Source organism: Ipomoea triloba, chromosome 10 (genome assembly GCF_003576645.1).
Source record: "Ipomoea triloba cultivar NCNSP0323 chromosome 10, ASM357664v1".
Taxonomy (NCBI): domain Eukaryota; kingdom Viridiplantae; phylum Streptophyta; class Magnoliopsida; order Solanales; family Convolvulaceae; genus Ipomoea; species Ipomoea triloba.
The window spans coordinates 22,885,158-22,901,863 of NC_044925.1; the positions used below are offsets into that span (position 1 = coordinate 22,885,158).

Sequence of the window (16,706 nt, forward strand, 5' to 3'; positions counted from 1 at the left end):
AAAAAAAAGCCCATCCCTAGGCTTTAGGTGGTCCGGCATTTGCCCCACATTTGGGAAGTAAAGGATTTTACATTAATATATAAGCACCGCAATTTCTAAGGGACTTAGAAATGTGTTACTAGAAGGCTCTCTTGCGTGCACACATAGCTAGGCGTGCAAATCAAATATTAAAATGAGTCTAATTGTCATCCAAAAATTGGTTTGAAAATGTCCTAAAAATTATAGCGTTCAACCTAGTTATAAGTTCGCAGTGCAGTTTGAGTACAGTGCTCAATTATATTGTAGTAAATTTGTTTTATCTTGATCGATTTTAAGACTAGTATATGTTAGGCATAACTTGAATATTTTTTCTTTATTCCCGTACTCCATATCGTTGTTCACCAATTTTTTTTTCCAGAAATTAATTAATTAATTTTTTAGACCTATATTATTCTCTCACAAAATATTCAAACACGTATCACCTAGAAATTTGAAAATATCTACTCTACCTAACCAAAATGAATACGAGTATGAATTAAAACCAGCCACTTAGGAGCCCATTTTTAAAGTTCAAAGTCATTAATGAATATAAATGTTGAAATAATTGGCACCACCACCAATTAATATATTTCGTTACGTTTTTTCAAAGAATTATTAGATATTATTGCTAGTGTACGTTTATTGTCTTAGAGCTCAACACAATTTCTAAAGGTACTCGATCATGAATAATATAAAGAAAGTAAGTTGAGACACAATATTTTATTTCAAAAAAAAATAATAAAATTGAGACACAATATAATATAATATTAACATGAAAATTTGATAGGAAAAATCACGGGGGAAAATAACAATTTTTATTTAATTGATTGAAGTTTCGTGCAATTAATGAATGGTTGAATAAACAGGACTATTATGACTGCAAGTGCAATAATATTATATTGCTTCACGCAACAAAATAAAGTAAATGAATATTTGCATTGCATGCATGGTGAACGCATTCCGTCACGTGGCTTTTGCCCGAACCGTTAAACTTACCGGGCGACCCGCTGATCTCGAAAGACAAGTCTAAGGCTGCAAAGCCTTTTATTATCAAGCAACGTGTTTGCGGGCTACGAACTCCTCCCGGGAAAAGATATTTTCTGATTTTTAATTATATATTTGACCTGGAAAAAAAAATTTGTAGGGAAAATTGTCAAATGCATATCACAACTTTATACGACAAGTAATTAGTGACAATGTAAATTTCTCCATGTCTTTAGCAATCATATAATATATATCAGAATTACATGAAGATATAATGTATATCATAATTACATGAAGAATGGAGAGTAGATAGCTCAAATTGAACTCCAAGAAGCCTTTTCTCATTCATATTATTATTCTTGAATAAAGTAGAGAGAAAAAGCATTTGAGAGTGTGTTTGGAGGACCAGGCAAAGAGCCAAAAGTCCCCTAACATTAAGGGCACTAGTCTCTTTTATAAGGCTAACAGTCGTACAATACGCTAGGCATATATGTACAATACTCGTAGGGCGGTATACCCGAGGTATATTCCCTATCAAGTAGCTCCCAGTCCGAGCCTTGACGTCGAGTCAACAAGAAAGGGGTCGGGCTGGAAGACTGGCCTTATGGTCCGCGACTTGCGCTAGTTGCCTCGTTAAAAACCTCAGGCTAAGAAAAACCCAATGGAAAAAAAATCATAGCCAAGGAAAAAAGAGCACAACTTTAAGCGTCAATGAAGAAGAGTTCGGGCCGAAAGCTGACCATATAATCTGTGACTTATGCCGGTTGCCTCGCTAAAAAACCTTAGACTAAGAAAAACCCAACGGGAAAAAATCCTAGTCAAGAAAAAAGAGCACAACTTTAAGCACAGTCTTCTAGAGTACAGGGGTCATCTGAACTCTACCGATCTAGGGATCAGATTTCAACGTGATCAAGTCATCAATTTTTACCAATCAAGAGATTGGATTTTACCCGAGGCGGGAAGTCCGATCCAGACTGGGGGCTACTTGATAGGGAATATACCCCGGGTATACCGCCCTACGAGTATTGTACGTATATGCCCAGCGTATTGTACAGGACTACGCCTATAAAAGGGACCTTAACCCTAGTGGTAAGGGATCAGATTTTTTTTCCCTCCTGACTCTCTCTCTAAACTAGGCCCACTAGGCCATGCTCTCAACTCTCTCTAGTTCATGCCGCCTATTGAAGATCAATGGATACAAGAGTGATTTGACCTAAATTCTCCCCTTGATTTCATACTTTACATATATTGCTATACACTTCAATACATATAGGAATTAATCCATATCAATTAGGCTTTTAAATAAATTTTTAAAAGCTATAATTTAATACATCAACATGTTAAATTTTTATTTTTTTAATAAAAACGAGAGATAATTTTATAACAAAGATCCAAGCTCAGAACATGAGCAAGGGAAGGGAAAAGAACAGTGAAATAGTCCATACAGTCAGACTTGGACAGGGCTTCCCAAGCTAACAAATACCATGTTCGCAGACCATTTAGCAAACAAAAAGCTTAGGTTTGTGAATTAATATAGTGCATTAAAATACAAATACCGACCTATGATAGCATGTCATTAGGGTTTCGACGATGCTATGGCGATATTCTAGCTATTTCTGGGGGAAAATTGGGGACCGCTTTAATCCACAATAATATAGCATGGAACATCTATTACATTTTAAATTAATTAATCTATATTCAATATTAGTCTTGTTTTAATCGTCTTGATAATATATTGAAATGATATAATTTTTTTAATTATAAAAATATTATATCTTTAAGTATTTAACAAAATGTGTAAATAAAAAAAAAGATACAAAAGGAATTAATGAAAAAACCAGGGCAAAAATGAAAAAAAAAATCTAAAAATTTTACTGTGGATGAATAATAATACTTCATATTTGACGCAATACTATTCACCAACCAACGACAAAAATTTATCGTTTTGACGTATTCTTTAGAGTCTAAATGTGCCAAAATTTATACCAAATTGGTGTTTTGAAATATTGATTGGAAATAACCTGTAAGTTTTGAACGTCTTTTAATTTATCAAACACACAAAATCTTCTTGAAACGTTAATGATTTCAAAAATATAGAAAATATTTTTTTTACTAAAATGCTAAAACTCAATTCATAACAAATTATTTTAAATTTGCCTTTTTCTTTAAACGTGACACAAAATGAATTATATATGCACCCCAACTACCTTATCACGTTAACGTTGCTCAGCACCAAACCTAACTTGGTTGTTGTACTATTTGAAAAAAAAAAAAAAACACCTCGGTTTTTGTACTATCAGTGGTTACCAAATTACGGTTTTCAAAAAAAAAATAAAAATTACGGTAAATAATTTTACCTCACCAATAAATTAAATATCAACTGCCTTCTGATTCCATTTATTCTTCAGATCCATTTTATTCTTTCAAAGATTCACTTCTATACAGCCATACAGGACAACCATGCATGATAATGACATGGTATCATTCCATGAACACTTAAATTAATAGACTTAAATTAATAGAATAACTTACAGTGAAATTTTTCGTTCTAGAGCCCGCCATTTTAACTTGATAAAATTGTGGAGGCCTTAATTATGGTAATCAGCTTATTAATTATGGCCTCAATTGGAGTGTGGGAATTTGTCCAGCCTTCTTGTGTTCTGCATTTTTCACTGCTTAATATAATCAGTCTCAGTTTGTTTTAAAAAAAAAAAAAGGGAAAAAAAAAAAGTGAAAAGGTCAATGACTAATACTAAAAATTATCTTGTGTAAGTTTACATTGTAATTGTTAGGACTTGATTCTGTGTTATAATCTTTCACTTAAGATTCTTAACTGACTTGACAGGCAATTAATAGGATAACTTGAAAGAGAGAGAGAGAGAGGGGACAGCTAGAATTGAAGCAATGGAAATATCTGCGGATGAGATCAAGACGCCTCTTTGTATGCATATCCTTTCTTCTTCTTCAAAGCCCAAATCCCAAAAGTTAAAAGCTTTACTGTCTGTTTTCATGGGGGATATATAAATGGATAACGAAAGTGTTGTTGATTTGCAGTACCAAAGCTTGAGGAGTATGAAGGCCGCCATGATTTTGCATCGAGCTCAAAGTCAAAGGTGGAATCTTTACCAGAGGCAGAAGAGAACTCCCCGATCAGAGAGGTTGCTCTTACAGTTCCCACAACAGATGACCCTTCTCTCCCTGTTCTCACCTTCAGAATGTGGGTTTTGGGCACTTTCTCCTGTGTCCTTCTGTCATTTCTCAACCAGTTCTTCTGGTACAGAACTGAGCCTCTCACCATCACAGCAATCTCAGCTCAGATTGCAGTGGTTCCCTTGGGGCAGCTAATGGCTGCTAGGATCACTGACAGGGTGTTCTTCAGAGGGACCAAATGGGAATTTACACTAAACCCAGGCCCTTTCAATGTCAAAGAACATGTCCTCATTACCATATTTGCAAACTCTGGTGCAGGGACTGTTTATGCCATCCATGTGGTCACTGCTGTTAAGGTCTTTTATGGGAAGCACATCACCTTCTTTGTTTCCCTTATCATTGTTCTTACAACTCAGGTTGGTTAGTTTCATTAGCTTTATGTTCAGATTACATAGTCTGAGTTTTTTTCTTTTGTTTTTCATTTCTGGGTTAGATTTAATTTTCTGGGTTTTTGGTTTTTTGATATGATATGGTTTGAATGGTAGGTACTGGGATTTGGTTGGGCAGGTATATTCAGAAGGTATCTAGTGGAGCCAGCTGCCATGTGGTGGCCTGCCAATCTTGTACAAGTCTCATTGTTCAGGCAAGTTTTGTCCCTCATAATTCTTGATTTTATATGGTTATTCAAGATTAATCCTTGTTGTTTTACAGTTCAAATGGTTTCTTCTAAGAATTTGTTTTTTTCCCTGTTTGTCTTTGACTTGCTGTACAGTCATTTATTCAACTTTCTACAATTGGTGTTATTGCTGACTCTTTTTTTTTTTTTTTTTTTCCTATTTTGCATTGAGATTACAACTGATTAACAAGCACAATACTCAGACAAGTATTTTACAACTATAGATCTTATATTTTATCAATTTGACAAAGTTTTCAACAATATCCAGCCAAAAATTTTGTTCTCAATGAAAATTGACTCATTGATCAAAGTTGTGAGAGAAATCTTAGATCTTACTAATTCCACAAAGTTTTCATCCATGATAATACAGTTAATAATAATGTTGTTATAGTAGTTGATGGTAAAGTCTGATGACAATGACCAAAAGCAAAAGTCCCAGACACATAGATGTGCACTTTTGTGTGATTTACATACTTTTTCTGTATATACTATAGCAAAAAAAAAGTGAGTTATGTTGTCTTAATTGGTGGTGGTAGTTTTGCACAATTTACCTCTTTTTTTTGGATGACAAGGGAAATTCGTAGCCACTACTCGAGGGTGTGCACAGGATAAACCCTGCCTCGTGACCCAGCAAAGGATCACAATGGGGTAAACCAACTTAGGTTGCCCATACTTGACTGGCTCATATCAAGAAGGCCAATAGGCCGCTCCCATTGAAAGTCGAACTTGTAACCTTGTGGTTACAAGTCAATAGCCTGACCTTGCCCACATTTTACCTCTTTTTGTTTGCTGTGGAATTGTACTGACTAGGAGATACTTTGGGTATATTTCTCCTGGTTCTAATACAAGGTATCTTTACTGATAAAACCATTGTGTTTGCAAGTCAAACTACTTTCATATACAAGTCTTTTTTATTCTTGGGCAGCACACTATGAACATGTACATATGGCTTTATATTTTGCTTGACACTATTAGAACTTATGGTGATTAACTTTCATATAATGCTTTTGCTGCTTCACTGTGTATAAATACAGCTGCCATTGTTAATAAAGTGTGTGCATTACATAAGCTCTGCAGGGCTTTGCATGAGAAAGAAGAGCGGCCTAAAGGCGGGATAACACGCACTCAGTTCTTCATTATTGCCTTCATCTGTAGTTTTGCTTACTATGTTTTCCCCGGCTACTTGTTCCAAATGTTAACTTCGCTATCGTGGATCTGTTGGTTCTTTCCCAGATCGGTACTTGCCCAACAACTTGGCTCTGGTCTGCAAGGGCTTGGCATTGGAGCTGTAGGCTTAGATTGGTCCACCATATCCTCATATCTTGGAAGTCCTCTAGCCAGCCCTTGGTTTGCAACTGCTAATATTGCTGTTGGTTTTTTTCTTACTTTGTATGTCTTCACTCCCATCTTCTACTGGTGCGATGTCTTCAATGCCAAAACGTTCCCGATATTCTCAGATGACCTCTTCACTTCATCTGGACAAACCTACAACATTTCAACCATAATTGACTCTAATTTTCACCTTGATTTGGAAGCCTATGACCAAGAAGGGAAACTTTACCTTAGCACTTTTTTCGCCCTTACTTATGGCATTGGCTTTGCTGCACTCACTGCTACCCTTGTACATGTGCTCCTGTTTCATGGAAGGTACTCGTTTTAGTGATGACTGTTTTCATGCAAATATTCCCGCAATAGCTCATAGAACTAGATTTGAATTGTAGGGAAATATGGGAACAAAGCAAATCGAGCTTTAAGGATAAGAAAATGGACATACACACGAGACTGATGAGCAAGTACAGACAAGTTCCCGAGTGGTGGTTTTGGTGTATTCTTGTGGCTAATATCGCGCTTACTGTCTTTGCTTGTGAATATTACCAAGAGCAGCTTCAACTGCCCTGGTGGGGAGTCTTACTAGCATGTGTAATAGCCATTGTCTTCACCCTTCCAATAGGGATCATCACCGCCATCACTAATCAGGTATGGTTATTCACTGTACTTATTTGTCTAAATGGCTATCGACTTCTATATTTTCATAAACACTGCGAGTTCTATATTATGTATGGTGAAAACAATTCTTGAATATGGCAGACTCCAGGCTTGAACATCATCACTGAATACATCATCGGGTACATTTATCCGGGATACCCTGTAGCTAACATGTGCTTCAAAGTCTATGGTTACATCAGTATGACTCAGGCTATCGCGTTCTTGCAAGACTTCAAACTTGGCCATTATATGAAAATCCCACCAAGAACAATGTTCATGGCACAAGTCAGTTTCGATTTCTTTACATATCCTGTATCCCTTTACTCTTTGCTGGGCTGTTTTCCTTTTACAGTAAGCTTGTCCTAATTTATATCTTCAGGTAGTGGGGACACTGATAGCTGCTTTTGTGTACTTGGGCACCGCATGGTGGTTGATGGAAACGATTCCTGAGATATGCCAGACAACAGCAACGAACACCGTATGGACCTGTCCATCAGACCATGTGTTCTATGATGCATCTGTTATCTGGGGTTTGATTGGGCCGAGGCGAATATTTGGCGATTTAGGGACTTATGAGGCAGTGAACTGGTTTTTCCTAGTTGGGGCAATTGCACCAGTTCTTGTGTGGGTAGCCACCAAGGCCTTCCCAAGACAAGAGTGGATTAGGCTCATAAACATGCCTGTCTTGATCAGCGCCACTAGTCAGATGCCTCCCGCCACTGCTGTGAACTACACAACATGGATTATCGTTGGATTCCTGTCTGGTTATGTGGTTTTCAGGTACAGGCCGGATTTATGGCAGCGCCACAACTACGTCCTGTCTGGTGCACTCGATGCTGGCTTGGCGTTCATGGGAGTTCTGTTGTATTTGTGTTTGGGGTTAGAGAATGTTAGCCTAAACTGGTGGGGAAATGACCTTGATGGATGCCCCTATGCTTCATGCCCATCAGCCAAAGGAATTATCGTCGAGGGATGCCCGGTTATTTATTGATCATATGAACTGTCAAGAACCAGAAAAATATAATTGTTTGTGTACATACTGATTTGAACTTGTGTAATTATCTTGTTTTACCTTTACTTTCCCTAAAGAATATCATAAAACTTGAAAGGGGATCCATTAGCTGTGAAGATTGTCTGCTTTTCCAAAATTTCTTAATCTGTTTATTGCTCACTTTTGTCTTTTCAATGTGAAATCTCCTTTACTCTACTTGCATACATCAAAGCTTGAGCTTACTTTTCTTTTTTTGAGTGACGAGGGAAATCCTAGTCACTACTTGAGGGCGTGTATTAGGTAAACCACGTCTTGAACCAAAAGGGTCAGTCACTCTTCGAAAGTGTGTGCACTGAATAAACCCTGCCTTGAACCAAGAAAGCCGCTTCTGCTAGCGTAAATCTCCTTTAGTCTATTTGCATACATAAAAACTTAGATTTTTTCACTCATTTTTGGGACAAAAATATGACACTTTCATAACAATAATAGTACAACCAAATCTTTGTTCTCTTGAAAGAATGTAATGGTTTCATAATTGCAGTAACCAAAATGTCACAACACAGTAAATCCATCAAGAATGGAGGAACTAAAGTAAAAAACAAAAGACCATCCTGTATCAGACCATATATCTCTGGCCTTTTTTTCATATGTTTCTGGCTAACAGCAGGGGTAAAACCAGGCCAATTGAGACGACCAGCGAAACGAATGGACTCTTCAACGATGGAGACGAGGAAGCGTGAAGTGGGCTCGAGCCGAAAGCATTCGAGGCAGAAGGTCCAGCAGCTGCAGCAGAAGATGGAGCATAAGCTGCTGTAATTGGTGGTGGAGCTGCATTATCATCATAGGTTGAAGATGTAAGGTTTCCTCCAGGCACAAAAATATGGAGTTTCTGTGATTTTTCACAGTGACCCTTTTCACCACTGGTGAAGAACAAGTCCCCAGGTGCTGTTATATTGAACAAGGAGTTGCCATTGTCCATGGACAAGATTGGATCATTGAGGTTGCAGGCCCTGTAGGATTGAGCAGTGACTTGTATTACTGAATCTTGGCTTGGTGGGTACAAGAACACTGCAAAAATTAAATGACCAAATGTATTAGGAAAAACAGTAATGAAAAGGGAGAATACAAAATGGAGAATCTGCAGAAAGGCTTACAGAGTGAATCTCCAATCTTGAAAACATGATCTTTAGCCCATTTGGCATAGACTTTTGGGTTTGCTGAGGAGGGGATGTTCCAAGAATCCAAATCTCCAACCTTGTATTGGTAGCAGAAGATTGAGGTGGTCTGTATTATGAGGAGAAGGCACCAAAAATGGCAGTTTCTTGAAACCCTGAGATGGGTAGCCATAGCCAATCACCTTCTCTGCCACCTCGCTTCAGAATGAGGTTTGCCCAGTCTTGGGGAGAGACATACAGCTTTATTGGAAGAGGGAAATTTTATTGGCCAGAGTGTCTGTGTATTACACTTTACAAGGAGATTTACCAGAATGACCCTCATGTGTTATTTGAATGTTTTATAGCATCCTAGGCTGATTCACCTTTCTGAGTCTGCAGCTTATCCAGTACATACTCTCAGATAGTGACTCCGAAACACATGTGGCCATGTGGTTATAGGGATTAATGGTTTAGATAGATTTGGATCAAAGTTATTATGCAAAAGTAAAGATCAGAGGATGAGACTGTGAAAGCATTGAGGGCATAGAAGTAACTTCACATGAAGTTTGCAACTCAATTATAAGGATGACAGTGGCACGTGGTGATACAGATGGATATGGGTGCAGCTCAGCATGGAGACATGAGGATGGAGAAGAAGACTGGAATAGAAAACATATGAAATGGCTAATTGGCTTTTATTCCCAATTATAAGTTCCAACATATCATGCCATCATGTGCCCAACATTATATTTTAGTTGTGAAATGTTTTGTTTTCCATTCCACAAGATGGCTCTATTGGGTTCGCACGTCTGCTGATAATATGTACATGTTCACTTTTATGATATTTTCTTAAAGAAATGCCAATTGGGTAATTCAAAACTACTTTTTTTTTGGTACATATGTTTCAATAGGTTAAAAAAGTAATTATAAACTATATTACAACATATGTTTCAATAGGTTAAAAAAGTAATTATAAACTATATTGTAATAGAGTTAGTAATACTCAACAAAAAATTAATCCAATTTAAAAGTGTGAAAAATAATTTTAAAATTATTACTATTTTCGAGTAACTAAAAGAGAAAAAAAAAATCAAAAGAGATAAAATGGAGTCCAATGGTGTTTCTCCGACCACATAAAGCGTTGCCTATTCTCCGTGGCCAGGGGATGGAGACCACCGTGACGGCGGCTCTGAAGCCTTCATTGCTACCATCTCCAAACCACAAAACTGCGTTCATAACCAGCGATAGGTTCTGCGTGACCCCACTGAAACGCTCAACCCTGTTTCCCTATTCTTCCGCAGCTCGTTCTCTGACCCTCAGGTGCACCGGCGGTAATGGTAGTAGCTCGGAGAAAGGCGAACCGCGCAATTTGAAGGACGCCTTGTCTGGAATGGTGGACGCGAGACTAGAGGAGCTCCTGACCCGAGAAGAGAACCGGGTCTTGTTTGATGGGTTGGAACAAGCGACCCGGAGAGTGGAATTGGCCAAGAAAGAGTTGGCTGAGATTGAAAGACAAGAAGTTGAAGCGAAGGCCATGAGAGATTACATTATCCAGCTCGAAACCAGAGCTTCTGAGGTCTGCTTCTCATTATATTGTTAAACTCTTGAATTTATATTCTTTGTTTATGTGTATATATTCCAGTATAAAGTAGTGGCTGCGAATTTTCCCTGTGACCCGAAAAATAAATGCTAAAGATGCTTAATTTAAGAACAAAAAAATGGGGAAAAAGAGGAGAGTTATTGAGTGATTTTAGAATTGAAGATTGCAGAATGCCAGAAAGATATTGCAGAAGCAAGAGCTATGATCAAAGAGGCAGAGCAAGCTCTTGGTAGCGGGGAGGCTTTGGGGGAATCAGGAAATGAAGCAATGAGTATAAATGATGAGAGATTAGAGTCTGTAAAAGCTGCATTGATTTCTGCTGTTGTAGGCACCATTGCAGGGCTTCCCATTTCTTTGACTCGGATCGCCACCACTTCTGAGCTCATACTTCCCCTAGCCATCACTTTTGTTAGCTGCGCGCTGTTTGGAGTAACCTTTCGTTATGCAGTAAGAAGAGACCTGGACAATTTTCATCTCAAGTCTGGAACATCTGCAGCATTCGGTTTTGTGAAAGGTAATTAGCAATGCACTAGTATTTTAGCAAATGATATGATCCAAAAGGAGCTCTAGATGGTGATGATGATGATGAAAGTATTCTTGCATTTGTGATGCAGGCCTTGCAACGCTAAGCAATGGACCGCCATTAGAGTTGAACTCTGCAAGCTTCATTTCTCATGCACTGGATGGAGCAACCTCTGTATCTGAGAATCTGTTGATTTTCCTTTTTGCTGCTGTTGGTTTGGACTTGTGTATAAAGTTGAGGATTTTGAGTCCATTTCCTATTGACAGATCGGCTCAAGACTGACACTTTAATTTTGTTAGATCTATTATAGGTAAGCATGTGTTTAAGGTGGTTGGCATACTTATTGATGACATCATTTGATCTTGCTTTGAATTTGTCAAAATGATAGTTTGAACTGATAAAGTTATAGATAACCTAAGGTGATTTACCTTCTTGTGGTCTTTTGCTAATTAAGGTCATAAGTCAAGAATTACTCAAAGCACAGCCTCGAATAATCGCTGCGAGTTTATCTTGTCATCTCAAGAAAAAAATTGAAAATTTCACCATTAAGTACTTCGGTATCAAGTGACTGTAAATTCATCCTATAAACAGAGTGAAAGGAAATGAGAATTTAACATAGAATTGGAGTTGAAGATGGGAGGGAGAGCAGAGAGTTTCAGACAGGAAAAAGAGGGAAAAAAAAAAAAAGAATTTCATTAACTCAAAAGCTTCTGGTTCTGGATACATCCTCAATAAGATAGAAGCAATTTATACATGAGCTAATACTAAGAAATTCAACTAATCCTTGGCTAACTATAGCTAACTATCCTGAAATGCAAGAGAGAGGAGCTTCAGCAGTTGAATGCCTGGAAAACCTAACCAATTTTAACAGCTACCTGATATGGCAAACAAAATAAGTAAAACAATATTCCAGTGTACATCAAATAATGTAGTAATCAACTGCAGTTTCTCAGCTTATTGTTTCGCAAAGAAATAATTATGTTTTGCATTTGACCAATTGTACTCGGCAGCAATGTAAGAATCTGTGGTTAGAATAAAGCGTTCCTAAAATAGTTGTGAATTCTAACTGTCAGAACAAGCAGATGGATGCTGTCAACTGCCATCATACTCAGTCTAAGTCCTGGCATCACAAAAAGAGCTCTAGTCAGATTGAATATAACCCAACAGTGAAAAACTTCAAATCACATACTCTATTGATCTTATAAGAGCACTGGTCTAAAAAATCTAAAACAATGTATATTGCAAATATAACCTCATAGTCATCCGATCTGTCCACTACTAAACATGGGCCCTTATATGCAGCAACCTCAGCTTTCCTGGATTCAGCGAAAGCGATCACCAGGTCAGACTGCGACAAGGGCCTTGGTCCCTGCAAATTAATGAAAATGATGCAGTTGGTAAGCTGAAGATTGCTTAAAATATAAAACTGCCAACACTTATGATTGATTTGCCAGCAATTGGTTCAATTGATTCTGAAATAACATGAACCCCACTGACTTTTATTGAATTAAAAAGAAAAAAAAATAAAGGAAGAAAAATTATTTCGCATCTATTGCATTAGCATTAAATAATTGGCTTAAATAAATTTTCCTGTTTTATTTTTGTTTATCATTGTAAAAACATTTGATAATTGATATTTATCTCAGATGCTCTTCAATTAACTTCCAAACGGTGATTTATTTCCCAGCCTACAATAGCATCGGCATCTTTTCTACAAGTCATATTGTTGGTAACACCAAAGAGGAAATATGCATAAAAAAAGGGATGAGAAAAGAGATTGTCATCTAAGAAGAGAAAACAGATGGAAAGAAATCAAAGAATATGCAGAAATAATACTAGAATTATGATCCATAAACAATAAAACTATGTACTCACTTGCGATTTTCTTCCATTCTTCTCATCTTTCAAGTAATCTCGCACAGGAAAGAAGGCGGCTTTCTTGCAGACCTCAAAAATGTCAGAACCAGAGTACCCCTCACACAACCCAGCAATGTGGTTGAAGTCAATGTTATTGTCTATTGTCTCACCCTTCAGAATTACCTGCAATATCTTTATTCTATCAACACGATCGGGTTTTCCAATCTCAAATGCCTGAGAGAAGCGCCTAAGTATTGCTTCATCAAGGTCAAAAGGGCGATTGGTTGCTGCTAGAACCATAACTCGAGCACACTCTACAAAAAGTAAGGATGACATTTTCATTACTGATAAAATATACAATGCCTTGTGTAAACTATTCATCAAATGTGGCTCTATTTATTTATTTATTTATTTTGGGGCCTACTTTTCTGGAATGGTATAAAAACAGTCACGGTATCTTTGAATAACAAGAGGACATTGTTTCTTACAGCAGAAGAAAAAAGACTAGTTAGTGGCAAAAATCTTTTGTATGCAAAATATTTTATTAATGGCAGTGTGCAACACAGGAATGACCAAAGAATTAAAAATAATATTTCAGGCTGATAGAGTTAGATTACAAATCATAGGGGGAGAATAACATAAAAATAATAAATAAATAAATAAACAAACCAGAATTTGTCAACATAAGAATTATCAGATAAATTGTGCATAAATAAAAGCTTCATGATTATGATGAGATAATTAACACATCAAATGCATAATGCTTGATACTCACGATCAGTGGTAAAACCATCCCACAAAGCCATGAACTCAGTCTTCATGATGGTTAGTGCTTCATTTTCTGTTCCAGATCGCTGCCCCAAAAAACTGTCAACCTCATCAATGAATATTATAGCAGGCTGGAGTTTATAAGCCAAACTGAAAACAGCTGCCACTGCAAAAAAATATAATTCATCAATACTACCAAAAAAGTGTGTGCATCAAAATGAAGTGAACCCATGGTGCCACCAATAATTTAGAAACAAGTCCACCCCTTTCCACTTGATAATAAAGTGTAAAACTAACCAAGCTTTTGAGCATCACCGAACCACTTGCTCATCAAATTTGAAACCCTCACATTGATAAATACAGCTCCAGACTCTTTGGCAATTGCTTTTGCAAGCATTGTCTTCCCAGTCCCAGGTGGCCCATACAGTAACACACCTCTCACAGGACGAAGCAGCTTCCCATGAACAAACAACTCAGGCCTCTTTAGAGGCAAAATAGCCAATTCAAACAAAGCTTCCTTAATTCCATCCAATCCCCCAATTGAATCAAATTCAACATCCATGTCTGCTGGATTCACCACATCGCAGGCAATTATGTCCTGTAAAACGAAAAACAATTAAAGAATGAAATACTAAATTACTGCTTATGCAAAGAGGAATCAGTCCCTGTCGGCATAATTTTCTTCTTACTATAATTTTCTTTAAACAACAAATAAAATAAAAGCAACAATTTTTAAATAGGATGATCTAAACTTAAATCATTTGTAAATTGTCTCCATAAATGGCAAATAAGCAAACAATATTTCGCCAGGAAATTGGGGAATACACGCAAGGAAAAAATTGGGCGGAAAGATGAGGAGTAGATTATTATGCCTCGTAGGGGGTGGTATGGATGAGAGTGCGGCCTAAGCGTTTGGAGAGTTGTTTCCGGAACTCCACGGCCTTCTTGGACGCTTCGCGATTTGGGTCCAGGTAGCGGAGCCCCGTGAACATCACCACCAAGCTCAAGGCGGTGCTGGCCGCGTAGAGTATTATGTCCTTTACCAGCTTCGTCTGTGCGTCCGTACCCGTTCCATTCGCCATTCCTTTTTCCAGTTGCAGAAATTAGGGTTTCCTTATTTTCTCCGATATTGATGTTCAAACGAATTCTCGAGAGAGAGAAAGGGGAAAACAGGCGCAGAAGACGACTAGGGATTGGGCGCAGGGAAAAGTATTTAAAAATATATATATAGAAAGTTACGTATTAGTCCTATGCCGTGTATAATTATAATTTGGTTCAATGCATTTTGAAAATTCCATAAGGAATAGAAATTGTATTCCCGGTAAAATTAGAAATAATAATTTTAAGCTATTCTTGAGAATTTAAGAATAGCTTAAGAATCTCTATTTAGATCTTTCCCGAGGAATAAGCCTAGGCCTGTGAATGTTTTTCCATTTCTGCGAATCAGACCTGCCATAATAGTCCTAATTATTGTTGGAGCAATATTTTAAGATTAGCTATCTAGCAAACTTTAAGATAGTCAATCAAACCTGCCATAATAGTCCTAATTATTGTTGGAGCAATATTTTAAGATTAGCTATCTAGCAAACTTTAAAATAGTCAGTCAAACCTGCCATAATAATCCTAATTATTGTTGGAGCAATATTTTAATATTAGCTATCAGACTAGCAAATTTTAAGATAGTCAGTCAAATCAGCAAAATTATCCACACAAATAATATTAAATAATATTTTTTTTATAATAAAGTAAGATTTTTTCAAAATATTATTGTTTCAAAATTGTTGTATAATATACAATAACTAATCTTTTAAAATTGTACACTGCTATTAAAATACAACAAATGGTAATTAACTAATTATGGAATGAGTCTTCTTCTCAAACTCTTGTAGGAAGCTCTGCTAACGAAATATCCGACGCCTAAACACACCATCCATATTCCCATGTCCACCGCCCACCCCACCGCCACCGCCTCCTCCTCCGCCGCCTCACAATCCCCGCCGTCCATCTCCTTCTCTCCCTCGTCGCAGCAGTGACAATAACACGGTTCAGACGACTCTGTTTCAGTTTCTCTTCCCTCCGGGATTTCTTCCAACCCCTGATAACACCTCCGCCGCCGCATTTCCACCTTCTGGGTGATCAGCTCCGCTTCATATCCCTCCACCGCCACGCACACCTCCGCCGCCTTGATTCCCAGGCAATCGTCTTCTCCCGCCGCCACGCACTCGCAGTCAAGTTTCCAATTCTCCGCCGCCCAGTCTCTCCTGAAAACGCCTTTCACCAGCCTGGAATCTCCGGCGTATATCTCGAACCTCACCCCCTCGCTCGCCTTCACCCGCTCCCGGCTCCCGTACACCGCCCCCGTCACCGCCGCGTCCGCCGCCACGACACGGTGGAGCGTCACGAACCCGGGCGCGTCGGGTCGGATCTTGGACCCGTTTATCTCCAAAGCGCCCCCGTCTATCCGCGGGAGGAAGTGCAGCGTCAACGACTGCGGCAAAGCCTTTCTGGCCGTCGAGACCGACAAATGGATGTAGAAAGCTCTGAGCTTTAAACATTCCGGCCCGTTTTCCAGAAACCCCTTGCACATTTTTCCGGCGAAATATAGGTTTTGTGGTGTAAAATGGTCTTTTATTTTGTCAATGAAAGCTGGGGAAAATGGCGGTGTTGGTGCTTATGTAGGGGGGGTTTGACTATGAAGTTGAAGGAGAAGGCGACGTTGGTTTTGAAGGAACCAAGCAGCGGGAAGCACACGGTTTTGAGAAGGAAATAGAAGGTTCATGTTTTTGGACATTTTTGCCAGAAATTACTCCCTAATATATATTATTATATTATAGTATCCTCCAAAATAAAAGCTAGTGCGCATTATAAAATACGAAGGATATTGCCATTCAAGTTTTATCTTTTTAAACGTATAAAAACATAAATTTACATTAAACAACTCGTGGTCTAGTGGCACCCAGTGTCTCGATTTACATGTTTTTGTGCTTTAGTAAGGTGAG

At 38.0% G+C, this 16,706-nt stretch overlaps 5 protein-coding genes across 5 annotated transcripts; 2 read left to right on the plus strand and 3 right to left on the minus strand.

The window, feature by feature from the left end:
- The first annotated feature begins 3,850 nt into the window (after window positions 1-3,850).
- Window positions 3,851-8,019, plus strand: LOC116032404 (oligopeptide transporter 7-like). Its single transcript, XM_031274937.1, has 7 exons — window positions 3,851-3,943; window positions 4,057-4,568; window positions 4,698-4,795; window positions 5,906-6,475; window positions 6,550-6,805; window positions 6,917-7,099; window positions 7,194-8,019. The coding sequence occupies exons 1-7, from the start codon at window positions 3,907-3,909 to the stop codon at window positions 7,803-7,805; spliced, it is 2,268 nt and encodes a 755-aa protein (XP_031130797.1). The 5' UTR covers window positions 3,851-3,906; the 3' UTR covers window positions 7,806-8,019.
- A 235-nt stretch (window positions 8,020-8,254) lies between these two features.
- Window positions 8,255-9,280, minus strand: LOC116032405 (early nodulin-like protein 3). Its single transcript, XM_031274938.1, has 2 exons — window positions 8,960-9,280; window positions 8,255-8,873 (listed from the first exon to the last, which is right to left on the minus strand). The coding sequence occupies exons 1-2, from the start codon at window positions 9,150-9,152 to the stop codon at window positions 8,449-8,451; spliced, it is 618 nt and encodes a 205-aa protein (XP_031130798.1). The 5' UTR covers window positions 9,153-9,280; the 3' UTR covers window positions 8,255-8,448.
- Window positions 9,281-10,057: 777 nt separating this feature from the next.
- On the plus strand, window positions 10,058-11,513 carry LOC116032456. Its single transcript, XM_031275024.1, has 3 exons — window positions 10,058-10,535; window positions 10,722-11,073; window positions 11,174-11,513. Exons 1-3 carry the CDS (start codon window positions 10,074-10,076, stop codon window positions 11,362-11,364), a joined length of 1,005 nt encoding a protein of 334 aa, XP_031130884.1. The 5' UTR covers window positions 10,058-10,073; the 3' UTR covers window positions 11,365-11,513.
- A 242-nt stretch (window positions 11,514-11,755) lies between these two features.
- On the minus strand, window positions 11,756-14,911 carry LOC116032455 (ATPase family AAA domain-containing protein 1-like). The gene is made up of 6 exons (XM_031275023.1): window positions 14,580-14,911; window positions 14,005-14,305; window positions 13,715-13,873; window positions 12,958-13,253; window positions 12,335-12,451; window positions 11,756-12,202 (listed from the first exon to the last, which is right to left on the minus strand). The coding sequence occupies exons 1-6, from the start codon at window positions 14,787-14,789 to the stop codon at window positions 12,191-12,193; spliced, it is 1,095 nt and encodes a 364-aa protein (XP_031130883.1). The 5' UTR covers window positions 14,790-14,911; the 3' UTR covers window positions 11,756-12,190.
- Window positions 14,912-15,426: 515 nt separating this feature from the next.
- LOC116032859 lies at window positions 15,427-16,551 on the minus strand. The gene has a single exon (XM_031275601.1). The coding sequence runs from the start codon at window positions 16,292-16,294 to the stop codon at window positions 15,563-15,565; it is 732 nt and encodes a 243-aa protein (XP_031131461.1). The 5' UTR covers window positions 16,295-16,551; the 3' UTR covers window positions 15,427-15,562.
- Window positions 16,552-16,706: the final 155 nt, after the last annotated feature.

What these genes read in the sequence shown, in the direction of transcription:
- LOC116032456 (XM_031275024.1), top strand. Translation starts at nt 10,074, where the DNA reads ATGGTGTTTCTCCGACCACATAAAGCGTTGCCTATTCTCCGTGGCCAG. An exon ending in TCGAAACCAGAGCTTCTGAG is followed by an intron (nt 10,536 to 10,721) that starts GTCTGCTTCTCA and finishes TTAGAATTGAAG; the next exon opens with ATTGCAGAATGCCAGAAAGA. An exon ending in AGCATTCGGTTTTGTGAAAG is followed by an intron (nt 11,074 to 11,173) that starts GTAATTAGCAAT and finishes TTTGTGATGCAG; the next exon opens with GCCTTGCAACGCTAAGCAAT.
- LOC116032405 (XM_031274938.1), bottom strand. Translation starts at nt 9,152, where the DNA reads ATGGCTACCCATCTCAGGGTTTCAAGAAACTGCCATTTTTGGTGCCTT. An exon ending in CAAGATTGGAGATTCACTCT is followed by an intron (nt 8,874 to 8,959) that starts GTAAGCCTTTCT and finishes TAATTTTTGCAG; the next exon opens with TGTTCTTGTACCCACCAAGC.
- LOC116032455 (XM_031275023.1), bottom strand. Translation starts at nt 14,789, where the DNA reads ATGGCGAATGGAACGGGTACGGACGCACAGACGAAGCTGGTAAAGGAC. An exon ending in CGGTGATGCTCAAAAGCTTG is followed by an intron (nt 13,874 to 14,004) that starts GTTAGTTTTACA and finishes ATTTTTTTGCAG; the next exon opens with TGGCAGCTGTTTTCAGTTTG. An exon ending in AGAATGGAAGAAAATCGCAA is followed by an intron (nt 12,452 to 12,957) that starts GTGAGTACATAG and finishes ATTAATTTGCAG; the next exon opens with GGACCAAGGCCCTTGTCGCA.
- LOC116032404 (XM_031274937.1), top strand. Translation starts at nt 3,907, where the DNA reads ATGGAAATATCTGCGGATGAGATCAAGACGCCTCTTT. An exon ending in TGAGATCAAGACGCCTCTTT is followed by an intron (nt 3,944 to 4,056) that starts GTATGCATATCC and finishes GTTGATTTGCAG; the next exon opens with TACCAAAGCTTGAGGAGTAT. An exon ending in GTACAAGTCTCATTGTTCAG is followed by an intron (nt 4,796 to 5,905) that starts GCAAGTTTTGTC and finishes TAAGCTCTGCAG; the next exon opens with GGCTTTGCATGAGAAAGAAG.
- LOC116032859 (XM_031275601.1), bottom strand. Translation starts at nt 16,294, where the DNA reads ATGTGCAAGGGGTTTCTGGAAAACGGGCCGGAATGTTTAAAGCTCAGA.